We start from the raw sequence: 27,289 nt of genomic DNA on the forward strand, positions 1-27,289 counted from the left end.
TCCTCTAAACACTTTTCATAAGCACTTTTTGAGATGGATTTTTGTTTTATATCTTCGATCGACTGAAAACGGGTTCCACAGAGCGACAATTTCAGTTTGAGGAACAAGAAAAAATCATCCATGAATAGTTCTTCCACAATTTCGGCCGTTTTCGACGAATATTCTCACGCAAACGCCTCGATGCGGCCAAATAGAACTGCTTATTGACCGTTCGACCCTCCGGAACGAATTTATGATCCACCAAATCACGAATATGGAAAAAAACAAATTTATTTTCCCCTGCATTCTGCTGATTTTTGAGTTGCTTGCATGTCAAACTCATAAGCCTATGTCTAATAGGCAGTTATAATGCTCGCTAATGCTAATGAAATTGGAATCAGAATTCACACGAACAAGCAGGTCCGAAGTGACCTGTTTACGGTACTTTTTTGAAAAAAATGCAGCTTTATCGAAACGAATCATATATATATGTATATATATACTCAAAATATCCCCCAAAATCATTCGAACGGAATCGCGAGAGATGTGGATCAGTCTTGCCATCTCTCTAACACTTGTCTGACGACCACCACAATCTTCGGTTTTTTAATATTTTCATCAGATGAAGAGGTCGAAGGTCGTCCAAAACAAGGCATGTCTTCAACGATCTCTCGACCGTCTTTGAAGGCTTTGTACCACTTGTAGATTTGTGTTTTTGATAAAACTGAATCACCGTAAGCCTGCTTCAACATTTGCAACGATTCCGCAGACGAAATTTAGTAGGAAATAATTTGAGACAAATTCTTTGTTCGACATTTTAATCCATTGGAAAAATCGCAATGCACTACTAAGGTGTACCGACTTAAACAGCTGCTGTAAATAAACTAGTTGACAGATCGCGCTCATATTTGGGATATGTAGTAATTGAGGAGAGTCCGACCAACTTAGCAAAATAAATTTTTTTGAAAAATCATTTACACGACGAATATAATTACAATTTCCGTGTGCGTTTTTGTCACAATTTATAATATCCCGTTAACTTTAATTATAATACTTACGATTAAGGAATAATGTTTGATTATTCTGTTTGCTGCACAGTTTAAATTTTTTATTTATTTATTATAATTTTTATTACTTTACTTTTTGTACTGATAATGCTATTGATGATTTGCCACTGAACATATAAAGCGCAGAAGCATCGTTCACAATAATTGCTGTTAGGGGAAAGTTATTTTTGTGGAGCGTTCTATTTTGCTTAGCGGTAAAAATTGTGTATTATTCCATCCAAATTTATAAAATTATGTTTTGTTGGTGTATATTTGTATTTATGTAATTTACTAGCTAAAGCAGGAGACACCTCTTAGTAAGAATCTGTTATGTTACGCTTACTTTTAGATGTGAAAAATTAAATAAGGAAATATTATTAAATTATGCCAGCAGTGAATTTTCGTCCTTTAATGCCTCTTTGCTTTTAATTGATTTTGCGTGTGTGATTCACACACACACACTTGAAGCTGCTTTTATTGGAAAATCTATGTAGGAACTTTAGGGAGCAGTTGATAGCAGTAATAATGAATCTATAAAGCGAGCGAGTAGCATCACGCATATCGGCCCTCATGGCCGAATAGCCTTAAAACGCGATAGATGTTATGACGTCATACACGCCTCCAAGCGCACAAAATAAAAAGCGTAATTAGCGCCAGCAAACAATGCGTTAGTATGGCGCCGGCCGTAGAGGCTGCGCCGGCGCTGCGTGTTGAGGCGGCAATGCTTGCTTCGAACAAATACTGTTGTACGAAAGCGGAACCCAGAGCGCCCGTATACACCGGTTGGTAATTATAGATGAGTTCATCGGTTTCCTCGGTGCGATTTGCGAAATTGTTGCGATTCTTGCGCGCCTCATTCACAAAGAAGTCTGCGAAATATTGCGAGCCGATAACCGCTTGTGAGGTGTGCGTAATATTTCGATTCGGTATGAATTCGTAAAGTACTTTCTCAGGATGGAATTGCACGCCATAAAATGGATATCTGCAATAAATTAAATTATAAGTGTATTGCAGCAATGTATAAGAATAATTTACAAGGTTGTTCAAATACATGTTTCTTAAAAAAAAAACAACATTTGCACAAAAATTAGTTTGAATTTTTTATCGAAGGCAGCAATATCATCCCCGATTTTGAGACCCAGCATTCTTTATAGGATAATATTCGAACGTAAGGACCAGGTCCAGGACGCAGTGAAGAAAATATAGCAGTCGAGGCTGAGAGTAAGTATATACCACGACCGTGGAGATTCGATTCGGCGCTGTTCGCAGCAACTCGGACTGACATATGGAACGACTTAGCACATTTTACGTCGACATCTTAAATTGAAAGCGTACAAAATACGGCTTGTACAAGAACTGAAGCCGCCCGACCCGATCTTGAAAAGTTTTGAGAAGATCCGACGTTTTCGAGTCAAATTTTGTTCAGCTCCTCATCGCATTTTTGGCTCAATAGGTATGTAAGCAAGCACAATTACCTCATTTGGCACGAAGAGCCACTTGAAGAGATTCAAAGCCTGCCTTTTCATCCAAAACATACAACGGTTTGGTGTGGTTTGTGGACCAGCGGAATCAAATGTCCATTATCTTCAAAAAGATGCAGGCGAGAACGTAATCGTCTATAGCGACCTTTTTCGCGCCATGATAACCGACTATTTGATGCCTGAATTTGAAGCCCGTGATCTCGGCGACATTTGGTTTTAACAAAATGGCGTCACTTCCTACACATCGCATCAATTAATGGATTTATTGAGACAAAACTTCGGTGAACAGTTGATTTCAGGTTTTGGCCGATCGATTGGCCACAAAGACCCTGTGATATCATACCGTTGGACTTTTTCCTTTGGGGATATATAAAATATAAAGTCTATGCGAACAATCCCGCTTCGGTTCATGACTTGGAATAAAAAATAACGCGTGTCTTTCGCCAGTTACCAGTCGAAATGCTCGGACGAGTCATCGAAAATTGGACTCAACGGATGGACCATCTGAGACGTAGTCGCAGCCATATATGAAAGAGATAATCTTCACAAAATAATTGCTGAAAATTTTTTTTTTTCGAATGACAATAAACATTCCTCATTAAATTTGTAGTTTCTATGTTTTTCTTAAAAAAAATAAAAGTAGGGAACCTCGAAATGGATCACCCTTTACAACTAAAAAACTTGTATTCGAACAACCTTTATGCGCAACTTCACATACTTGACATGCTCGACGGTCGATATGAATTCCGCGCCATTCCAGTCGTGATTTACGCTCAGCACATTCCACGAATTGTTTAGGCCGTGGTCCGCAAAAGTCTAAAAATAGAGCAAATAAAACGTTGCATAATCGTATAAATTTAGCTAAGTACCAAAAATAAATGTGCATAAAGCCTTACAATTAAATTACCTTTGGTATAAAATGGCAAATGGTTTCTAAAAATATACGAAACAATTTAATTAAATCCCTAAGCTTACAGCCAATACTACGAGTTTCCGCGCCATGCTTTGACTAAACATAAAATGTGCACAAATACAAATACAATTGACATTTGTGCGTAAAGTGGTGCTAGGTTTTTATACAATCAAAATTAGAAGAGAGATTGCGCATTTAAAAAGTAGATTCATAATAAATGTGCTCTTAATAGAAGGCAAAGCGATATTTGACAGTAGTGCTAGTACGAGAGGACTGCAGTGTAATCGGAGTGCAGTTTAATCGGTTTAATGAATTGGCAAATATTGACTTTGATGTGAGTTTTATAGGACTGGCACTATAAGTTGCTCGCCTTTGGTCAAACTGTGAACCTTTACTGTCAACACTTGGACCCTCTGAAGGACGCAATCGCTCAGAAACGGCTAGCTGGATGATAGAATGGAAATTGTGTTCCGTCTGGAAAAAGTCAGGCTACACATCGATATTAACTCGCCAGAAGCTCCGGAAGTCGTATATTGCCACCAAGTGATTACGATCTGTTCCAGTCTATGGTGAATGAATAGCGAAAATTTCGGTTTAGAGAACACTTTTGATAATCGACTGTCCCAGTTTTTGCTATGGAGACATGGGTTTGTACGATAGTGGCAACGTGGTGACGAATTTACCTTACAAATAGCAAGAAGCTGATGAACAAAATAAAATAAAGCCTGCAATTTAATGCTAAAGTATCGGTTATCTTTTTACTATGTCTTATATATCAGTAACAAATCGACGAACTTTGTTGTGCTCATTTTTGAATTTCTAGACTACTGCACAATTTTAAATTCCATTAGATCTCTTCATAGACCACACAATGCATAAATAAAGCTTGAATGAAGATATAGAAAGGGAACTTAGCATAGTCATCGAACAATTTTCGAGAAAAAGGACGCGAATGAGTTCATCCAAACCATCAAGCACGTCGGTGAATGGACCCAAAACGATTTGGCCAGCAATCCAATCACTAGAAAATTGTTTTCTGCGTTGAAGTTGCCTTTCGATTTTGAAACAAAATTATCGCATTTGGATTGTAATACCCAAGCCGTTTTTGAGACGGTGTGACATCCTCAAAAAGTCACTGCTTTGTGTGCTATATGAACAAAGGTAATTATTAATCCATATTTCTTCAAAAATGAAGCCATCCCCTACACCATACAGCCAACGAAAAAATCAATTTATTGAAGGAAACTTTTGGTGAGCGCATTATCTCGCGCCGTCGATCCATAGTTAGGCCTCCAAAAGCGTGCGATAAAAAATAATTGAGGGTTTCCACTGCGGCCTATGGTTTATTGTGCCTTCTTTTATACCATATATGGTCACAAAGGTCCAGCACTCTGAATAATTCCAAGTGCTTAGTGGGCACGATTGAGGTATTGTGATCCCTCTCCACGTAGATGGATCCTAAGGTCTATCTAGAACCTGATGTTTTGGAGTTTTCTGTTCCATGTCGCAAAAGGCAGTTTGCGCAAGAAACTATGCCCATGTTGGACAAGTGTTTTTTGAGCCTACAGTCTCCAGTATAGACCGCGACAAAGAGACGGAATTTGTCTCAGGGGAGCTTGACCTTGCTATGTTGTAACCTCGTAGTAGCAACTTGCCACTCTCTCCTCTATGCGGAGCAACTTTTTTATGGTGAGGGTACCCAGCGCAATGCATGGTTCTGGCCCCTTCAGGGCTAGTTCATCGGCCAGCTCATTGCCGACTACCCCTTTATGCCCCGGCACCGAAACCAGGTGTACACGGTTGCAAACTGATAAACGGTTCAACTTTCCTATACACACCTCCGCTAATAGCGATTCGACTTCAAAGCTGAGATCGCTTTTAGTGCCCCTTGACGATCGCTGAGTATAGCGATAGTGTGATTTGAGACTGCTAAACTATTTTTGGTGAGATTATGTGAAGTCGCTTGTCTCGGTAGAAAACCCCTTGGTGTCCATCGTACCTTGCTGCAAAAAATTCGAAAATTGGGCCTTTCGAGTGGGATTTGTTCAGCCTCTTGCCCGAAATCATTTCAAAAACATAATGAAAACATTTGATGTTTTTTATTTAATACAATTTCCCAGAATTTGTATTTTCTTGTCACCTACATTTTTTTCTTAGGATATCTCTTGCTTAGAAAAATAATTAAATTGTCATCAAACTCAAGCTTTTTTTAAAGCTGTAGTTTATGCAGGCCTAACATACAATTAACCGTTACTTTAATCATATTTTTTTCCAACTCATTCGCACCAACAACGCTCTACAGTGCGTATACGTTACATTTAAAATTTTTTGACACAAATTTACAAAAAGTACAATATGAAGTATGTACATATGTATGTCGAAAGTAACTTCTCCATTATAACAATTAAAGTGGATTATTAGTTGAATGCCCAGTTCGTCGTTGATAAAGTATCCTTTTATTAGCCACTTAGTTTGGTTGATAGTGACCAACAAGATTAATTATGAATTATACAAAAACCACCAACATGCATGCACCCATTATACATACATACATAGAAATACATAATCTTAAATACGTACCTCCTTCGTAAAGCAGAATATGTGAAAATTCACTGTAACGTTGTATGTGCTAAATATCTGCACCACTTCATCGCTAGCTGGAGCAAAGAGTCTGCTCTCCTTGTAACCCTTCTCGAACTCCAATGGCAGTGCTTGTGCCGACGACGAACAATCGGTGCGCAAATCTGTGGCGTTGGCCGACAAATAGACCAGCAACTCATATCCTAAACAAGTACCCCAAATAGGCATGTAAGTGCCGCGTTTGTTCATTTTGATGGCGATGTCGTATAAGTGTTGGCCAGCGTCGGCATAGCCGTGAGATTGGTTGAAGTATGTCGCACCGCCCGGCATTAATACACTGTTCAGTGTAAGTACGATGAAAGGAGGATTTGAAATGGAGAGAAGGATACATACATATATCACATTCAAATGTAGGATTGAGACATTTAGACAAAATCACTTACCCATTTATTTTGGACATGATATCCTCGTAATACTCTCTTTCACGATCAATCCTGCAATAACAAAAATATAAATTAGAATATTCAACGAAGTAGAATAATAAATATATATAACTAGAGGACCCGTCCACACTTCACTGTGGCTGATACATAGATAATACTACTACTACCATCTATATGATTTCTAGTAGTTGGATTATAACTTTCTCAAAATTGCGTTTTTCAAACCCCATATGGTATCTCAAAAATGGATTGACCGAATAACTTGAAATTTGTAAGGAAAACTCAGCACATATAAATGCAGGGAATGATCTATTGTCAATCGAAAATTCCCAAAATTCGATTTTTTTCTCTAATTTATTTGTTTCTGTTATGCCAAGCAGCCGGAATCGTGGAGGAGTTATCCAACTTTTTAACCAAAATAATTTTTCAAAAGTGAAAAGAAAAAAATAGAACATATTACAACAGTTATTGTATATGGGCAGTCAATTATAAAAATTACGTTCGATATACAAAAGTAGTAAGGAACTATTGATTTTCGGAAAAAGCAAAAGAACAGCTGGTACGATGAGGAGTGCCGTGTCACAGTGAAGAGAAAACAGACGTTACAAACGATCACAACACGTACGGGATGGAATAGATACCGAAATTGAAAAGGGAAGCGAGACGCTGAAGGTTTCAAGACCGGAGCATATTTGGTAGAACCTAAGACGTGATCTAGTGAATGATGACCGGAGCATACTTAAATTATGGAGGGAACACTGAGTGAAAATGGAGCAGATGTTCCATTACCCGACCATGGGGAAGTTCGAATAGCAATTAGCCTTCTGAAAAGCAACAAAGCAGCGGGGGCCAACGGATTACCGGCGGAGAACTGATAAGGAGCATGTGTCAGCTTCTTTGTAGAATTTGGTCGAAGGAAAGCCTGCCCGACGATGGAAATTTTATTATGTCCTTCCACAACCCACAATCTAGAAAAAGGGGAAAGCCACAATCTGCGTCAATTGCCGTGGGATAAGCCTCCTTAATCTTATCGAGCTTAGTGTGTGAAAGATGAAAGCCTAAAGTCAACGAAATGATTGGACCTTATCAGTGTGACTGCAGGCCTGGACAATCAACAACTGACCAGATATTCACCATGCGCCAAATCTTGGAAAAGGTCCGTGAAAAGACACACACCACCTCTTCCTCGATTTTAAATCTACTTTTGACTGCACGAAGAGGAGCTGCCTTTATGTCGATACATATGTCTGAATTTGGTATTCCCGAAAAACTAATATCATTGTGTAAACTGGCGTTGAGCAATACCAAAAGCTTCATCAGAATCGGGAAAACCGATTCCCTTTCGCGCAACTGTGCAACTTCTTAAATCTATTGCTGGCGAAAATAATAAGAGCTGCAGAACTAAATAGAGAAAGTACCATCTTCTACAAAAGAGTACAGCTGTTGGCAAGCACCGATGATATTGATATTATTGGCCTCAACAACCGCGCCGTTAGTTCTGCTTTCTCCAGAATGGATTAGGAAAATAAGTCCGGTGTGAACGAGAGCAAGACGAAATATCTCCTGCCATCAAACTCGCGACTAGGCTCCCACGTCACTCTTGACGGTCATAACTTCGAGGTCGTCAATAATTTCGCCTATCTTGGAACTAGCATTACCATCAACAACAACGTCAGCCTTGAAATCTATCGCAGAATAACTTTTGCCAACAGGTGCTAATTCGGACTGAGAAATAAAGTCCTCTCGCGACGAACAAAAACCAAACTCTATAAGTCACTCATAATTCCCTATTATGTATGGTACAGAAGCGTGAACGAAGACAACATCTGATGAGTCGACGATACGAGTTTTCGAGAGAAAAGTTCTGCGGAAGATTTATGGTTGGCCATGACGAATAGCGAGTTCAATGGAACGATGAGCTTTATGAGATATACGATGACATTGTCATAGTTCAGCGAATAAAAAGACAGCGGCTACGTTGGCTAGATCTTGTCGTCCGAATGGACGTATACGCTCCACCTCTGAAGGTATTCGACGCAGTACCCACCGGGGGAAGCAGCGGAAAAGGAAGACCTCCACTGCATTAGAAAGACAAGGTGGAAAAGGACCTGGCTTCACTTGGAATCTCCCATTTGCACCAAACAGGGAAAAGAAGGAACGACTGGCGCGTTGTAAGCTCAGCTATAACCGCGTAAGCGGTGTCTACGCCTATAAAGACGAAGCTTACGGAAACAAAAATGAATTTGTTCAATGTTGCAATTTGCGAATTTTTTCAAGATGGCATTTACGCTGTGCAGAATACTCTAAACAGATGCCATGTGCTCATGCATTTCTTATTCTCTTTGCATATTCTCTTAATATTGATCAAAAGAGGAATAACCGCTAAGTAATTTATGCCAATATAATAAATTAGCGCAGTGCTTCTGTGGTCTTGAAAAATGCAAATAACTAATGAGTTTGGTAATGTGTGCATTAGCTTTTATTTGCACATATGCATTTATATATTTATATATATATATGTGTATATACATATGTATATGTGTATGCAAGTCGCAAGCAATCTGCATTCAATCGAAGGAATTAAAAATCATTTAAAAGCAGAGTTTATGTGTTTGATTTTTTCTATTCAAAAACAAAAGCTGTTTTGCTTATGAAAACATGTGTGCCTAAGTGTGAACATCAACAAAAAATTGTTAAATAAATAGATTTCTTCATTCCGTTTTTTTTTGGTTTGGGCTAAAAATAATAATAATACTTCCACTTTTGGCATATCAAAAAGCGATTTCTTTAATTCACACCCAATTAGTTTAATAACCGCATTGTTTTGGATAAATATCTGCGCAGAAGCCTTTCCAAACATTCGCTAAGCTACAGCAATGCAGACACACACCGGCATTTTTTATACTTTTGATTTGTGAAGTTATATTTTATAAAGAAAATTGCTTGCACGTACGCACTATAAAAACATTGAGCAACTCAAAGTGTGAACCCTGCCGGCCGACACAGCCTTCGCCATATTGTTCATAGTATCGCAATTGTATCTAAAATAGCCCAACCTTGATTGCCGCCAGACCAAAGATCAAAGCGGTTGTCCTTGAATTGCCTGCCAGCTGCTGGTGTCATGCATACTAGGCAACCAAAAAAGTTCGTATATAATAATTTTAGAAAAAATCCGATTAGCTTCTCTCCAGCAAGTGTGTCTTAAGACCTTAAGAGGCACACTTATGATTTAAGAAAAGCATTTTTTTAATTTTTCGATATCTCAAATAGTTTTTGAGTTATAGCCTTCTAAAGTGTAGACGTTCAGTTCAATCAGCTCCATCAGTTTATCTTTAAACACGACTTGCTCAACACATTTATGTATATTTTTCAAATTTTCTTGAGTGATTAGTCGGATGTGAGCCGGCGGACATACTCGATGCAGACATCATCACGTTTTGGCATCTGGACTAGCTTCTAGCCTGGAGAGCAGGCTGCGTCTAGCTAAGACAGTTGTACGTGTCCATTCTCCTCTTCCTGTTAACTTGCTTTGAAGACGACAATGAAGGACAGGATGCGTTTAGCTATAGCTAATAAAGTACCTGATAGAGAAATATAAAACGCTAGGGTTAGAGGTTCACTCAAAACAAAACTCAGTATGGATGTTGAAAAGAAAAAAAAGCAGACTGGCATATTAGTCCAAACGTCACCATATCTCTGCTGTGAAGGAGGCTTTGCTAGGATTTGCTTGCAAGCAAACATGACCTATAAAGAGTCGGAGAAACTTCACGAAATGTTTACCGAATCGAAGAAGGAATTGCAACTGAATGGCAACGGTCCGCTGGAAGCGAAACAGTGGCCAGCGAGAATGGAAAGCATTGACCGGACAAATTACTCAGGAAAAATGGAAAACGTTAGGGCTGAAACTGCAGGATGCTCTCTTCGCAAGATTGACTTAATGGGTTCAAGGTCCTCAAAAATATTCCCTTCTGTGAGTAAAGATAGGGGTTTCGAAACTTTGAGGAATGTGGGAGATTGGAAGATGCTGAAAGTCACCAACTCCGATAAGGAGGCTGGTAGCCAAAACTAGATTGGCTGTGTATTCTTAAAATTAAATGCATCAGTGGGGCGCTTAGAACAACATCAAATTAGGCACTAAACGTTGTTTTTTTTATTTACAGCTCACACACTTCTTCAAAACCCAACTAGCAGCGATGCCGACTCTCAGACTGTAGGAATCCTTCCTATTAATCACCTGTAATAAGGGTATGATAATATACATAGCAAATACCTTTTTCTAATCAATATCACGATTTTCGCAATCCTTTAGAAAAGAGCTTAAATTCGACCCCCAATATTGCTCTCCACTCCAGAGAAGTGTGGTATAGGAGTAAGGTGGACGATCACACAGTGATAAGCATCTATACGGATGGACCCAATCACGATAAACGAATAAGAGATGGTATATTTTCAACAACATACCATAATCGGCTCCAACTGTCAGATCACTGAAGTCATCTAAACGCGATCATTAAATAAAGCCTTTTTGTTCTGACAAAGAAAATATCCATATATATATATTCACATAAGCCCAAATAGTGAGATCAATGAAGTCTCTCAGGGTTTCATCAAAAATAGTGAACGAATGTCTTGATCGAACTATTAGTGGAACTAGGAGACTGTCTAATAGGCAGACATGCCAGCAGTCTACGAACGCCATATAACGACCATAGTAGAAGATGTCAGCAGATGGAAAAGAAAGAGAATTTTAAATATATTCTATGCGAATGTAAGGCTTTATATAAGAAAAGAAGCAGCGGATGGTTCAGAAAGGAGCCAATATCGTGTGGGGACATTAATCCCGAGGGTATCACAATGGACCCCGTAAAGGTCTGGGTGCGTCGTTAGACAGCCACTCTACCTATTTAGTACCTAACAATTGAAAAACACGCCAGCAGACTGGGAATAACATACAACGATTTCTGTACAAGCTGACAAGAGATAGAATAAGAAGAGACTTTAAAACATCTTCTATGCGGATGCAAGGCAAAGAAACACAACTAATGGTTTCGGTTTTCTTGCTGATGTTCAGCAAGACCGGTTGTTCAGAGAGAACATGGCAGGGCGAGGGGATTTTAGTTCCGGCAGTCTAAGTATGGGCCATCTAACAATCTAGAAGCGTCGTTGGATGGACACCTACCTTCCTTCCTATCAGTTTTAAAACAATTGATACATAAGTTTTATTTTTTAAATAGAAGGTGTGCCGTAGCTATTCAAAAGAAATTTCTTCATAGAACTCTTCAAGCACTTTAATAATACTATGTTCCCCATTATGGACAGTCTTTATACCCGGAGACCTCCCATTACCAGACAAACAGTGTTTTTACTAACATCTCCATACAAAACTAATTCCTATAACCCGACATGATAACGTTCCAATGATCGGACGCGAACACTATTTTGATAATATTTTGTTGCGGTGGCTGAACAGAAACTAATGGCATAATTGTGATTCATTCACTCCGGCCTAACATTGACTCGAATATATAGTATTAGTTCAGTATAAATATAGTTTTGAGTTGCAACTTTTGAATCTAAGAATACAATTAAACACACGTATTTTAGAGGCCCCGTGTGTTGACAGCTCCCATAACCGGACAACACTGCAAAGGTGGGAATTTCAAAGTAATAGTCGCTATTGACGGTATTCCGTGTGTATTTCATAACATTGTTAATGAAGTTTAGACTAATTTTGAAAGTAAATTCCATCATCTTAGACCATTAACCAGCCCAATATACACATTGTAACATTTCCGACTTTACGGCCGTTTATACCGCTTTTTCTCTAGTCAGAATATAAAATGCATGGCTACACACAAGCTTACTAGTTCTAAGATTAGCTATTAAATCAGCATTTTCATATCCGTTCAATAAAACCATAAAAAAATTCTCACCAGCCAGCTTGTATGGATATACGAGGGCTGCTATATATATTCTGGCCTAGGGCAACACTAAGTGTTGCCAGGTGCAATCTGACATTTCCATTGGAAAGTTTTACATTTTTTAGCATAACATCACTCAGATAGTTTTGTCACTTAATCGTGAATTGTTTTATTAACAGGGAATTAAAAAATTCATCTCGGCCAAAAAATGGAATTAAGTCGTGAACATTTTCGTGCGATCATTTTTCACAACTTTCGACGTGGCTTATCACAAGAGTGCATCGATGAACTAAAATCTTTGTATGGCTATGAAGCACCATCTTATAGTACTGTGAAAAACTGGTACAACGAATTCAATCGTGCCCGACTCTCGCTCAAAGACTAATTCCGTGAAGGTCGTCCAAAAACAGCCGTTGTGCCAAAAAACATCGATGCCGTACGTGAACTGATAATGCAAGGCCGTCATGTAACATACCTTCAGATAGAGGCATGCCTATGCATTTCTCCCACCAGCATACTTTCGATATTGCATGAACACCTGGCCGTAAAAAAGGTTTGTTCTCGTTGGATCCCGCACAATTTGACAATCGCTCAAAAAAAGGCTCGTGTGGATTGGTGTAAAGAAATGCTGAACAAATACGATCGCGGTGCTTCAAAAGACGTTTATAAGATCGTCACAGGTGACGAATCATGGATCTATGCGTATGAGCCCGAAAAAAAACAGCAATCGACAAAAAAAAAAAAACATTTTCGTTGATAAATATGCCTATTTACATTATTAGGTCGGAAATATATATAGCTACCTACGTATCAGCACTAGGTCAATGACTTAGAGACGTTGTTAGTAATTAGCTTACATACAACTCAAGCAACTATAGGCAAGTAATTATATATGATTGTGTTCAAAAGGCTTCCCCGAACATAAATAGCTTTTGTTTTAATTTTATTGCAAAATATGGTAATTATTAAGTCTCATGTTTACTTAGAGAATAAGTATGAATTAATAAAAATCATGACCAGAGAAAAACAATGGAACTCTGTTTCTAATGCAAAACAGTTTGTAATTCAAATACATATGTACATACCAACCTGGCTTTTCTTGTTATTAAAAACAATAATATTATACCAGGAACTAAATTATTATTGTCATTCATAAAAAAAACACCTAAGTTGTGAGTAATCAAAATAATATGGTTGAGATGAATTATATCACCTTTATATTTGTAGCTTTATAAGCTTGTTGGATTAACTTGTAAAACCGAAAAAAATAACAACTATAACAAGTAAGCAAGGGCTGAGTTCGGGTGCAACCGAAAATGTTCGTCTCGTTTCAAGTTTTCGCTCACATTTGTTGATTTGCTCTCTCATTTTCATTGATATACCTGACACATTGACCGATATATGCGGTACAAAGTCACCCGGAAGTTCGATTATCTTTATATTAGGTATATGGGGGCTAAGGGAAGTAGAGGCCTGATTCAATCCATTTTCGACATACAGACAAACTATTGATTGAAAAGGATTATCCCAGAATTTCAATTATATATCTCACACATTGACCGATATTTTCGGTCAAAAGTCAACTATAGATACTGGAGTTCACATATTCGGTACCTAGGGTCTTGAACAGTTTGGGATTTGTGTACTGGAAAGTTAAAGAAACAAACGGAATTTTAAATGGGGTTATATGGGAAGTAGGCGGGGTTGTAGTCCGATTTCATCCATTTTCACACTGTAACATAAGAATGTGAAAAGAATGCTACGTACTAAATTTAGTCGAAATCGGCCTGCCTTTATGCCGCTATGTCTGGATTTGGTATCCCCGCAAAACTAATACGGCTGTGTATACTGACATTGAGCAATACCAAAAGTTTCGTCCGTAACCGAAAGGACCTCTCCGATCGATACTAAGCGTGGTTTCAAACAAGGCGATTCCGTTTCGTGTGACTTCTTCAACCTGCTTTTGGAGAAAATAATCGTCTATCTTGGAACCAGTATAAACACCACCAACAATGCTAGCCTGGAAATCCAGCGCAGATTAACTCTTACCAACAGGTGCTACTTCGGACAAAGTAAGCAATTGAGAAGTAAAGTTCTCTCTCGACGAACAAAATCCAAACTCTATAAGTCACTCATTATTCCTCCTGATATACATATGGCGCAGGGGCATTGACAATGAGAACATCTGGTAAGTCGGCGTTACAAATTTTTGAGAGAAAGGTTCTGCGGAAAATTTATGGTCCTTTGCGCATTGGCAGCAGCGAATACCTCAATCGATGGACGATGAGCTGTACGATATATGTACATATGTATACGACGGCATTGACATATGTAGTTCGTCCGAATGGATGAAAGCACTCCAGATCTGAGAGTATTCGAGGCAGTACCCGCCGGAGCAAAAGAAGAGGAAGACCTTCACTCCGTTGGTAAGACCTAGTGGAAAAGAACCTGGCTACACTTGAAATCTCTCAGTGTCGCCAAACAGCGAAAAGGAATAATGACTGTTGTGCTGTTTTAAACTCGGTTATAACCGCGTTAGCGATGTCAACGCCAATAAAGACGAAAAATAACTCTAGAATATTGTCTTCAATGCTCAAGTTAATCCGATTTATACTTCGGGAATGTTTTCTGCAGCTATGACAACAACAGCAACGTCTATAATTCACAAAATTTTTGTAAAAATGTATCTTTAGAATCAAAAAAAGTTTGAGTAAAACATTTCATTTTTTATATGACTCTGGAAAATAGATCGTTTTTGCTCGAGGATAGCCTTAAACCTTGCACATCGCGAAATTATTAAATGTTTGACTACACCCGAACTTAGCTCGTCCTTACTTGTTTAAGTTTTTGTTAATGTATTCGTTAATTATTAATACATATATACATTGTGTGGTTGCGTGATATGGTAGGGTCATTAAGTATGTAAAGTGTATGCATACATACTTAGATACATATGTACATATATATATTCTTATATGGCAGGACCAAACCCAGTGCAGTCACGATAATATCAAAACAATTTTATTGAAATAAAACTAGAGCGGCTGCTAGGGGGACATACCACCCCTACGATGGACCTGGGTTCGTTTCCATTTTCCCACCAAGTGTAAGTACGAGTAATTAGTTTTTTTTTTCTTTTGAACACTGCAGCTACGCGGATACCAAGTAAATTTAAATCACGAATGGTTGATGGATTCCAGGAACGATTCGAAGACAACGTAAAACTTGTAGGAGCACCCTTTAATTGTAGAAAAAGATCAAAACAAGGAGAATCAAATATAACATCAAGCAAATGCCGAGGTACAAACCATTCTTCCGATATGACCACTGTCTTATAAAGGGTATTAACATCTGTACATATGTATATATGCATGTATGTTTATATATATTTTCACTCGCAAGTACACAAGTATGCACACGCTCACATATTGCACTGTTATCAGAAGAGTAACGTCAACAGAGAAATATAAATAACTACACGAGCACATACCGTTGTCAACAGCACCGTTACAGTATGGTAAATCACTCAACTATCATTTGAATTATCATATCAGTTGTTTTTAAATAATAGTAAATTATTAGCGCTTATGTACTTACCAAATCGGCACCACACGTCCGCCGGCGCCTTCAATAAATTTCACATACGAAGCGGCAATGTAGCTGTTGTAATCCTTATCGGGATAATGGCGGCGCACGAAATTCGACACTTCCTGCGTCAGGATACCGATAATGGGACGGGTATTCTCCGCATTGACATTTACCGTTACGTCATCGTTAATATCAAAGTACCTGCCGGCAAACTGAGGACCGCCGCTGCGTGCCACGGATCCATTACTCACAGATAAAATCGATAGGACAGCCAAAACTGTTGTCGCAGTGACGCTGACCGCCGAAGTGGCGTCGCTAAAGATCGCACTTAAACGCATTGCTGGGCTTACAAGGGCGTCCAACGGTAAATAATAAATGTATCGCAACTAAGCGTATGTGTATGTATGTATGCGCGTGAAATTTTCAGTTTTTAATCACGTTTCTGCACTTGCGAAAACGGCTTCTGCGGGAGCGCACCTCCAACGCTCGACTGTGACAGTGAGTAGCGGATTTTTGAATATTTACAGGTAAGCAGCTTGGAGTAGCGCGCTACATATGTATGTATGAATGTATGCGATTTACATGTGTAGGTTGGTGTGGCGGTGCAGCGACAAAGCGGCTGCGCTAAGCACTTGAATTCATAAACACTTCCAGCGCGCTGTGCCATACATGCCAATCAAGTTTTAATTTTTAATTGGGCGCAATGTTTTGATTAACGAATTTTGCGCGCTGTCTAATGCATGTGTGTGGGTGCGTATGTGTGGCTGTGTGCGTGTGTCGGCTAATGGAGAAGAGCAAAAAATATTAAACTGATATAAACAATCAAAATCAAATCAGGGAAATTATATCGACGGTGTTGAATGAAGTGTTTGTCTTGTGCGCAAATATTTAGATACATATGTGCGTATGTACATATGTGTGGCTTTAAGTAGCAGATAGCAGGTAAGGAGGGAAATATAAGACATAAATTACAGTTATAATAAACACATTACGGCTTGTTTATTTGCTATCAGAAAATTGCACGCCGCTTAACATTTGCTTAGATATAAATACATACATATGTACATATGTATGTATGTGATATACATAATAAATATATGTAATATATGAACACATACATACATACATGTACATATGTATTAGCTTTGTAAAGAAATTACAAGTATGTTTTTATATATGTATGTATGTATGTATGTATGTATGTATATAACACTCACCAATTTATGTGGAAATTTTATTATGTAACAAGAATGACAAAAATTCTTTGTAATATTTTCGTTTTTATTTTTTGAAAAATAATTTTGCAATTTCAACCAATATAAAAAAAATTTCAAATAACTAAATTACTACATCAGATAATATAAAAGTTGATATATTTAATAAAACAAACTTCGCGCAGCCAACTGCAGTATATACTAAAGAACCTGTTATTAAATTATGCTTAGTTCACCGTGCCGGCAAACGGGGAAGTACATGTACTAAAACGCTTTTTACAAAGTTTTATTTTAATAGCAAGAACTAAAGGTAATTTTGAGCGGAAAGTATATCATTTGTACATTGAGGAGCCTGTTTAATTTGCTGAATATCTGGTTGATTTCCGCTTTCTACTCGCTCGCTTAGCTGCTACAAGTTTGAAGATGACTCTGAACAGCTATGCACATACATATGTACATAAGTACATACATACATACATAATGTATACACACATATGTATGTATGTATGTATGTACACAGAATGTATTATTTAACCAGAGACAATCTCTATTACATTTTTCTCGGAATTAGAAAAATAATTCATAAAACGATTTTTTAACAATTTTGGTTTTTTTACAAGGTTAAAATGCTTTCAAAAACTTCTGCAGAACTTTAACTGCTTCTGCTAAGGAAAATCTTCTAATAAAATGTGTCAGCCATTCGTATGCCACTCAAAAACTTGTCAAAGAAATTCGATAAACATCTAAAAAAAATCAAAGCTGTATATTTATCGAAAACATTTCAAGTATCTGTTAGGTATTTCCGAACACACGTGATTTAAATGTACATAAATCTAACTTCACTTGCAAAGTAAAATACGATTGATTTACAAACCTATGTGCTTTTGAAGACAAGTGTAGTTTCATTTAAACTTAAATATTGTTGTATTAGATATATGGACGCCAAATGCAATGAATCTTATCTAACGAACACACATCAGTACATGGCAATCTAATAAAATGTGTAATAAAGATTAATATATAATTTTTAAGACTAATTAAGTAAGTTATATGTATACGTGCATATATCATTTAAAATACACAATTTGCTGCTTAAAAACTCCGACAACCATTTTGGCAAGCCAGAATGAACCGAAGTGAAATTTGTTATTTATTTTACGTCTCCGACATTGCCTTCTGGGTGTTACAAACTTCGTCGCAAACTTGATACATCCTTTTCTGCGTATTCACCTCTACAAAAACAACTAAGCTATACTTATTTTACACAGATAAAAACGTTAACGTCGTTAACTGACAGGAAGCACATCAAAAACTTAAAATGGCGGAAACAGCATATCCAAATTATCCAACACGCTCTAAATGTACAAGTTCATACATACATTCATATTATATATATATGTACATATATGTATATGTATATGTAACCACATTAGTAAATTGTAAAATTAGTAATATTTGCCACTAACAAAGTACGTTTATGCACTCAATATTAATATAATATAATAATTAATTTAATGCAATACCGTTCTTATAAATATGGATTGGATTTTCACAAACTGGCAACTCTAGTCAGGTAATTATAACCTTGTTATTGAATTATTAAGTTATAAAATACAATACACTTGTGTGAGATCAGTAAGAATCTTTCTTATACTCCTAATTGATACGAGCCGAGTTCGTAGAATGCTCCGAAATCAAATACAAAATATTTTTACACATACGAATTTATTTTCCACGAGTACGAAACACTTTTAAGCGATATAAAATTAGTCTCGTCAGTATCTCTGTTGTGCTGCTAAACTGATTTAAACAGCTGATGTCCGCCGTATAATTGTTTTTGTTTTTCTCTCTTTCTTTACGTTTTCTATCTATTCAACTTGTATGTTTACCTTGTGCACATGTATTTACATATACCCGCTGACAGCACAATAACGCGAAATATTAAAAGCAGATTTGTTGATAACAATAAATGACGGCATATTAAATTAACACAACTTTAGAGATAAGACAATAAATTCCAACTCAGCAAAAAAAAGCATATATTAAAAACACGTTAATTTTAATTATATATAATATTTATGTATTAGTTACCAATTAATCACCCAAACATCCAGTAAGATGATTTCAAAGAACACCGTTATATTTGTGATCTGCTGAAAGTTCAACCACCCATCATTTTTTGCAGTTTATTCTTGATACTCTTCTGCACACTTTGTAAATACTTCATTTTGACTAGTAAAGACTTTGCCTCGGACAACGCTTTGGACTCAAAGCTGACGCTCAACTCCTTTACAGCTACGTTTAGTTGTCGCACAATGTCTTCATTTAGGCGCTGCAAATCTTCACTGGACTTTGCGTCAGCCACTTCCTCGTTGAGTTCCATCATTTCCATAAGAAATTCCTTGTTCAAAGCACTATTATCCTGCGGCATTTGCTCTCCTTGCAACTTTAATAAATATTGACCACGCTCTATTGGAGCAGACAGTGTTTTGTAGGCTCTATTTATTAAGGCACTCCAATCAGCAGAGTTATTCTGCTCCCGCTCTGTTCTATAGCAAACAAAACAAATGATAATGTAGATCAGATATCGAGATAAATATACACACTTGTTGCTGAATTTGTCCGGATGTACCAATGTTTGTAGTTGCCTAAATCGTCGTGTTAGCTCTTGCGGTTCCAACGAAAACTTATTTGATAAGTTAAGTAAATGAAAGTAGTTCTGAAAAATTACAATTATAAAATTATACACTGAACATCATTATAAATCGGATTTGTTATTACAATTTCCATATCTACATCTTGTAAGAAGCCACATGACAAGCATAACATATGACTTTTACGTCCTTTCTCTTTACAGTTCCAACATGCGCTTTCAGTCATGGAGCTGGTTGTTGGCGCATATTTACGTACTTGCTGTGACGTAACATACTTTGAAGAAGTCCTTAATGTGCTAGACTTTGCGGATCTAATAATAGCATCCTTCTGCTCCTCTGTAGATTTAGGAACAACGCAAAAGTTAGCTAAACTGGGAAGACGGCCGCAATTCACATTGTTGTTCAACTCCAAACGAATAGTATGCAAACACCTCGTAAAACGCCGCATTATAGTACAGTGCAGTAAAGCTATTAATTGAAAACTTGTTTTCTTTATCCGAAGTGAACCATAACTTGCAAACCATGCAAGAACGTTCTTATCTAATTCTCGTAATACTTTATCTAATAATAAAGAATACGGAATCAAAACAAACAAAATTAAGTGACACTCAACCATTTATCTGTGTTGCCACACCGAACTAAACTGAATTGAACAATTTTCGTAGACCCATCAGGAAATGTAAAGCCATTTTGACATAACCCACCACATTGACCACCAGTAAATTTGGAAATGGCGCGTTTGTACCATTTTTGTCTGTGTTAAGTTGGGTTAAAAAAATGTTTTAAACAAATTTTGTCTTTTTAACAGAAATGTCTCATATCGCTCTTGGGAAATTAACCAGTTACTTAACCGAAAGTTGACTTGTAGGCCTACATAAACTGACTTCGATTCTAATTAAAGAGTTGATATAATGAGTTCAAATGCTATTCTCTATTGAAATGTAGTCTTTAACTAAAAACAGTTGTGATCGTAATGCAATTTGAATGTTTTGAACAGCTTTTAATGTCGTACTTATTCTATTTTATTTTGTTAAGCATAAATAAGTAATCTTGATTAGTTTCTAACCAGAATATGAAATGACAGCTGTCAACTGTAAAATCTATAAGATGAATCAGTAGCATAGATGGCGTTCAGACGAAGACTCTTTTGTCGCTCGTTATCATTATAACCAAATATTTGGAAAACGGGTCATAGTCAGTTTGCTAACACAATGTTTTATAGCGAATATCTTTTCACAGTCTGGCTACTTTATTTTGTATTTACGTTTTAAAACGTCGAATGGTAGCATGACTTCCTCAATTCCCGTTTTTATTTTGCATAAATACAAACAAATTCTCTAATTTGCATGGAAAAGTTTGTCTATTAATTCACACTAAACTTTTTTTACATTATTAAACATAGTAAGTGTAGCTTAATCTCGGTTTATTCAGTTTACATAGTGTACAGAAACTAATTCGGTTATGTCCAACGAAGTTCGATTAAGCAAACGGCTCTCTTGGCTGTTGCGCCATGGAGCTGTTCAGGAAGGAATTCCCTTACGTTCAGACGGATTTGCGTCTGTCAACTCCATTTTGGAACATCCAAAATTTTCTCGAGACTTTAATTTAAAAATACTGCAAGAGATTGCAAAAAAGGACCAGAAGAACCGCTATACGCTGAAACAAAATATCGACGGCTCTTGGGAGATACGTGCTAACCAAGGTCACTCATTGGACAATGTAATAGGATCGCATTGTTTTCAGCGCATTTACAGCTGCGATGAAGTTGATATAGCAGTACATGGCACATACTACCGTTATTGGGAACGAATACTCTTAGAAGGACTTCGCACTATGAAACGTACATATGTGCACTTTGCCGTGTACGACGACAACCACAAATATAATGAAAAGAATAATGCAGTAAGTGGTTTTCGTAGTGATTGCGAGCTGCTGATATATTTAGATGTCCGAAAAGCTATGGATCATGGCGGAATGGAAATTTATCGCTCCGCAAACAATGTTATATTATGTGCGGGAATTAATGGGTGCATATCTAAAGACTACTTTCAAAAAGTTGTAGACCGACGCACTAAGAAAATATTGTCGTTTTAGTTACTTGTATTTACTTGCTATTTATAGTAATCTTTTCCAAAAAAAAAAATAACTCCGAACATCGATATTGTTTTATTCGACTTTACAGATGAGTAATTCACCGACTAAAACAGCTATCACCGAATCCATTAATACAAATTCTAATGATAACAATGATGCCACTAAAAAATCAGATTTTAAATGTACCCTATGTCCTCAAAAATTCAATAATATCCAAGAATGTTTGAAGCACGAACTTTTGCAGCATGATATTAAAAGAACAAAACGACCTCAAAAGACATTACGCACCAAAGTCAACGCAATCCTTGCAAATAACAGGACAGATGAACAACAATCACTAAAAAAAGAATTACTAAATGCTCTTCATAACTGTGAACCAGGACAGGAGCTTCGCAGTATTTTTAAACATCACAGAATGAATGACGGAAACTTAATTTTGGTTTATGAACGCATCGAAGCTTGTCTAGAGAAGGAACTACAGCCGTTAAGAGGGCTAAGAGTACATCCTTTCGGGTCTGTTGCAACTGGCTTAGCTTTGAGAGGTGAATGTGCAAAACAATACAATTTTATTAAGATATCTTATTTTATTTCTAATTTTAAATGCCTTTTATTTCCAGACAGTGACATCGATTTGTATATTGAGCATGCCAATGGTTTTCAAACAACAGTGAATTTAACTCACCGGACATTTAATCGTATCAATAATATTTTACAACGTAGCAACTGCTTCAGTGAAGTTATTCCGATTCGACAAGCCCGTGTACCGATCATCAAATGTAAGCACAATCCCACTGGATTCAGTTTGGACATAAATTTATCTTGCCCCAGTAGTGTGAGCAACTCGAAATTCGTGCGAGACCTGCTGCAATTCGACAACAGAATTCATGAGTTAATTACGTTCCTTAAAATATGGGCTAAGCAGTTACAATTAATTGGTCGAGGGAATATGACCAGCTATTGCCTTATTACACTGGTATTATTTTATTTGCAACAACCACAATCGAATCAACCGGCAGTGCTGCCATCAGTTAAGGATCTCCAAGCAAATATTCCCGATAATTTGATAATGGGTGTGAATTATGCGTACCAACTTCAAGAAAGAATATCTCCTTTACCACGAGAATTGACAACTTCAAGACTAATTGAAGGCTTTTACAAGTTTTATAGCAGCTTTGAGTTTGAAAATTTCCTTATCTCACCATTTTTGGGGATAGCAATACCACTTATTGAGTTTAAAAAGGGTCTATTCACTTTTCCAGCCTATAATAGTCAGTTGCGTGCTGTGGCCATCGTGAATAACGAACCTTTACAACCGATTCAGGTCAGCGAGAATATATTAAAAAGTAATATTCACTAGTTCTTCCATTAGGAGAAAATAAAGTCAAAAATAAATACGTATACAAATTATATATTTATAAAATTTTCGTTTTTTAGGTTGATCGTTGTGTTTGTATACAAGATGCTTTTGCTCTAAGCCATAATGTTGGCAAGTCTATATCTCAACTAAATTTGGAGTATTTTCGAAAATGCCTAAACCTTGCTTGTGATGTATACGAAGATGTAGATATTTCAACAGATGCTCAACGATATGAGGCACTACTTTATAAAATTATTGATCGTTTGGCTCAATCAGTAAATATAAACGTCCCTTTCTCAAGCCAAAAAGCAGACAAACCTTCGCCAACAGATGCTTCCAATAATAGTACCGGCACCGTACGCAGTAACAACAACCCTAACAAATTGAGTTATAGTCTCACACCTTCGCGTTCGGAATTACGAACAATCGTAGCGCTCAATGAAGAAGATAATTCGATGACCATATACAAATTATGGGCTAAGTATTATTTAGAAGCCATCACCGAAATCATTACAGAAATCTTTTGCTTGGACATGCAGTCTGCCACACCCACCCAATATGACAAACAACAGCGGTTGGATGAATATACTGGCTCTCATACTTGGCTATTGAGTGGCTCAGTTGATCAGTGGTCGGGTCGTATGCATCAGCGTTGCCATAATAAAACGTTTATGGAACTGCAGTTGGAGCAAACCAAAAAATTTACTTCGGAAAGACGACAAAACGCCGCATTTGCTGTACAATTAAATGCCATATTAACTGTAAACATATTAAACAATTCCACTGCCATGGAAGTGGTAGTGACACCGCGAGTCACAAAGGGCCACGCCCTAATGAAGAATGATCCTCTGAGGAAGTTCTTCGCCAGTTTTAGGGCGAGCATGCAAAACTTTAACCTAAAGGAAAAACTTAACACGAATGCATCACATAAATCTGTTGAATGAATCTTTATCTTTTATTGACAGGATCCAAATATTTAAGTATTTATCTACAATATTTTTATTTTTTAAACTGACTATGTAAATTGGGTTGAATAAAGTTGTATTTTATAATTAACAGGAACAAGTGAAAGTTCACATTTGTTTTATCTACTTGGATTAGTTTAAATCAAGCAGGAAGTATTATTAACCCGAGCTATTTGTCTGCAATGGGTAGTGGTTTTACTCCTAGCACGCCATTCACTAAGAAGGAGTCAGTTCCCATAACCAGAACGGTCCCGAATTTTTAGCCGGAATTAAAAATTTCTTCAGGAATGTTATCTGCCGCGACAACAAAAACAACAGCAAGTCGGTGAGGGCTCCTTTGTGAATGGCGCGCAGTGCGTATCTGAAGATAATTCGAAGTATGGTCGACGTACTGTGTCGACGTAATCAAGGAAGAACCTGTTGATGCTCCTAGAAGGCGGCTTCAAGCAGATGACTGCAATGATGGTTTCTGCGAAAACATACCGGCAGAAACTGCTTGGAGAGCAGCTCGTTATGTTCCTTAACTAGAAGCAAGGCCCGCATCCTTGCTGTGAAGTGTTTAACCGCAAACACCAAGAGGCATCTTGAGATAGTCCAGTGTGCAGTATTCTGACACGTCTAAAGTTTCTTTGTTTACGTTCCACAACATTCAGGCGATAATCCTGGGCAGTTTAGCTGCTTCCGGCCGGCGTCTTGCCTTATATGTTGCCAACAACATTTCTCTGTCTTTTCCCCATGAGCTACCGGATAGCAACTTGAGGATTTTGTTGCAATTCTGTACTTTGGCAGTTATTGTGGTCGTATGCGGAGTGAAAAAGCACAGGCAGTCGACTGTAACCGCTGGAGTATTAGGATTATTCAAAGTCGGAGTTTTAACGCCATTGAGTGAGTAGCCTTCCACTTATTTTTATTGCTCCCAGATATTATATATTAGAGTTTTTCTCTAAATAAATCCTTTTGGTACTGTCGTGGCTAGGATATCCAGATGTTCTACTATGCTATATATGGAGTGGAGTGAACGCCAGAATCATTACCATCGCGGCTTGTATCTCCTCTACCATAGTCCTTGCCGCCTTAGTTTATCTCAATGAGCGTAATCTTGATCAGCGAACTGACAGCGGATGTCAATGTTCGTTAGCAACTCTAAAAGCTCGTCCACAACTAAGTTCCATTCACCGAACTGTCAAAGTGGTGAAAGTCTCTGCTACCTTTTATCAGCGTGGTCTGCAGAACTTATACTATTTGGGTCAATTGATCCGCCACAATCTCTACCGTATAGTGCGTTCTAAGCAGAGCTCTAATGCCTTCTACGCGGTTTCTGAAGGTGTCATCCCTTCTTCAGCTTTTCTTAATTCCGTACTGTATATTGCATAGTTAACGCTGCAAGCTTTCCTCCTACCAGTATGCTGACTTGCCTTCCTAAGTGCCGAAAATGTGTTCGGCCACCAAGATTTCTTGTTTTAACTTCTGTACTGCGTTAGTTCAGAGAAGTCTTCGTACTTAGGCCGATATATTGTACAGAGTATAACAGTTTTGCTTACCTAACGCTTGCAAATTCCCGCTAATCAAAGAGGTGTATATAAGAAACGGTCAGGTTCGAAGAATCTTTGAACTCGGCGATGCTCTTTCTGGAATTCACACATGACCAGACGCGATATGTGTCGTGGGGTCTGGCAGCGCATATCGCCTATAAAATTTTCTAAACTGCACCGGACAGTTCCTATCATTATCGGGCTATTGCCATAATGAGACATAAAATTGTAAGTTCTGCGAATACCATTTTGTATTCCGTTATTACGGCTTTACATTTCAAAGCCTCCTATAAATCTGCCCACAATAGATTACCGGACTATAGTGTGTAAGCAAGATGTCATTAGAGAATGCTTTTCGCATGAAACACATTACCGTTTTCGAGACAGTGAAATGGACCATCGTTTCCCAAGAGTCGCCCAGCGAAATGATAGGCCCAACAACAACTTAGACATAATAATGTCCTCTAATTCCTTTCAGGTAGAGCAACCTTCGGGTTTTCAGTTCCTATTAAGTTTCCAATAAGCTCCGCCATGAAGAACGGTTCCAATGTCCTAGTTGCCTGCGGTAAAATGGCACATACAAAGTATAACTGCTATTCATTGTATTTAAACCTTTTTTCTTCTTTTCAAGGATACGATTTGAGGCGTTTAAGAGTGTATTGAAATTACTTTTGATCGCAGGTATCGCACGCGTTCCCAGAATTTTGTTTTAATACCTGAATTTAAGACTCTGGTATTCGCACGATGAAATTTCCAAGAATTATTTATTATTATTAATCCCTACTCGCAGAAATATCTCATATTTAAAGCTACTAAACTATGATATCATTCACATCTTTATCTAAAGTCCATTGAAATACAGACGAAACTCTTTATAATGAATTCTAAGGGACTGGATACACAGGGAACACAGTGTTCTTATAATTGCTTCGTTTGCTTTCAAACTTTTGAGAAGAATAAAATACATAGCCCTTACTTGATCATTATCGATTTCTTGAAAACGCTGTAGTTGTTTCCGGCTAAATAGCTCATACTAAGGCCAAACGTACATACATTGTGACAAAAAGCACCCGGAAATTGTAATTAAATCCCCCGGGTAAATGATATAGCAAAAAAATGTATTTTCCCAAATTTGTAGGGCTGTCCTTAATTACTAAGTCAAATATGAGCGCGATCATTCAACCACAATCGTGTACGGAATCGTTGCGAATGTTTTAAAGCTTACGATGATTTAGTTTTATCAAAAACAAAGCCCTCAAAGGCGGTCGAGATGACCCTTGACCTCTTCAACTGATGAAGATATTAAAAAAAAGTGAAGGTTATGGTGCTCTTTAAGTGTTAGAGAGATTTTGAGTATGAAACGCGTTCTTGCTCGACTCGTCCCGATAAGGCTGATTTTTTTCCAGAAGAGTACCGTAAACAGGTCTCTTTGGACATACTTGATCGTCCGAAATCCAATCCCACATTCATCGAGAACATTATAACTGCAACAATCGTAGGAATGGAGGGAAATGCGAGCCGA

General features: G+C 37.6%; 3 protein-coding genes across 8 annotated transcripts; 1 reads left to right on the forward strand and 2 right to left on the reverse strand.

Moving 5' to 3' along the window:
- Positions 1-1,038: 1,038 nt before the first annotated feature.
- On the reverse strand, positions 1,039-19,073 carry LOC120776510 (gamma-glutamyl hydrolase A). 4 transcript variants are annotated; one of them, XM_040107217.1, is made up of 6 exons: positions 18,786-19,073; positions 15,961-16,732; positions 6,443-6,493; positions 6,000-6,336; positions 3,225-3,322; positions 1,039-2,007 (listed from the first exon to the last, which is right to left on the reverse strand). In XM_040107217.1, the coding sequence occupies exons 2-6, from the start codon at positions 16,287-16,289 to the stop codon at positions 1,635-1,637; spliced, it is 1,188 nt and encodes a 395-aa protein (XP_039963151.1). In that variant the 5' UTR covers positions 16,290-16,732; positions 18,786-19,073; the 3' UTR covers positions 1,039-1,634. The 4 variants fall into 4 exon arrangements, with proteins under 4 accessions (XP_039963151.1, XP_039963148.1, XP_039963150.1 ...); XM_040107214.1 differs by having other exon boundaries at positions 18,689-19,073; XM_040107216.1 differs by lacking the exon at positions 18,786-19,073 and adding an exon at positions 18,040-18,156.
- A 149-nt stretch (positions 19,074-19,222) lies between these two features.
- On the reverse strand, positions 19,223-20,381 carry LOC120776511 (iron-sulfur cluster co-chaperone protein HscB). Its single transcript, XM_040107219.1, has 3 exons — positions 19,947-20,381; positions 19,772-19,884; positions 19,223-19,714 (listed from the first exon to the last, which is right to left on the reverse strand). The coding sequence occupies exons 1-3, from the start codon at positions 20,265-20,267 to the stop codon at positions 19,327-19,329; spliced, it is 822 nt and encodes a 273-aa protein (XP_039963153.1). The 5' UTR covers positions 20,268-20,381; the 3' UTR covers positions 19,223-19,326.
- Positions 20,382-21,104: 723 nt separating this feature from the next.
- On the forward strand, positions 21,105-24,341 carry LOC120776509 (terminal uridylyltransferase Tailor-like). Of its 3 annotated transcripts, none has more exons than XM_040107213.1 (4): positions 21,105-21,173; positions 22,002-22,455; positions 22,531-23,234; positions 23,348-24,341. In XM_040107213.1, exons 2-4 carry the CDS (start codon positions 22,002-22,004, stop codon positions 24,212-24,214), a joined length of 2,025 nt encoding a protein of 674 aa, XP_039963147.1. In that variant the 5' UTR covers positions 21,105-21,173; the 3' UTR covers positions 24,215-24,341. The 3 variants fall into 3 exon arrangements, with proteins under 3 accessions (XP_039963147.1, XP_039963146.1, XP_039963145.1); XM_040107212.1 differs by having other exon boundaries at positions 21,131-21,220; XM_040107211.1 differs by lacking the exon at positions 21,105-21,173 and adding an exon at positions 21,229-21,721.
- Positions 24,342-27,289: the final 2,948 nt, after the last annotated feature.

Source organism: Bactrocera tryoni, chromosome 5, assembly GCF_016617805.1.
Source record: "Bactrocera tryoni isolate S06 chromosome 5, CSIRO_BtryS06_freeze2, whole genome shotgun sequence".
Lineage (NCBI taxonomy): Eukaryota > Metazoa > Arthropoda > Insecta > Diptera > Tephritidae > Bactrocera > Bactrocera tryoni.

Coding starts and splice junctions, on each gene's coding strand:
- LOC120776510 (XM_040107217.1), bottom strand. CDS start 16,289: ATGCGTTTAAGTGCGATCTTTAGCGACGCCACTTCGGCGGTCAGCGTC. Junction 6,494..15,960: donor GGACGTGTGGTGCCGATTTG/GTAAGTACATAA, acceptor TTGTTATTGCAG/GATTGATCGTGAAAGAGAGT. Junction 3,323..5,999: donor TATTCTGCTTTACGAAGGAG/GTACGTATTTAA, acceptor CTCTATTTTTAG/ACTTTTGCGGACCACGGCCT.
- LOC120776511 (XM_040107219.1), bottom strand. CDS start 20,267: ATGCGGCGTTTTACGAGGTGTTTGCATACTATTCGTTTGGAGTTGAAC. Junction 19,885..19,946: donor AAGATGTAGATATGGAAATT/GTAATAACAAAT, acceptor GTAATTTTTCAG/AACTACTTTCATTTACTTAA. Junction 19,715..19,771: donor CCGGACAAATTCAGCAACAA/GTGTGTATATTT, acceptor TGTTTGCTATAG/AACAGAGCGGGAGCAGAATA.
- LOC120776509 (XM_040107211.1), top strand. CDS start 21,281: ATGTCCAACGAAGTTCGATTAAGCAAACGGCTCTCTTGGCTGTTGCGC. Junction 21,722..22,001: donor ATAATGAAAAGAATAATGCA/GTAAGTGGTTTT, acceptor TCGACTTTACAG/ATGAGTAATTCACCGACTAA. Junction 23,235..23,347: donor AACCTTTACAACCGATTCAG/GTCAGCGAGAAT, acceptor TTCGTTTTTTAG/GTTGATCGTTGTGTTTGTAT.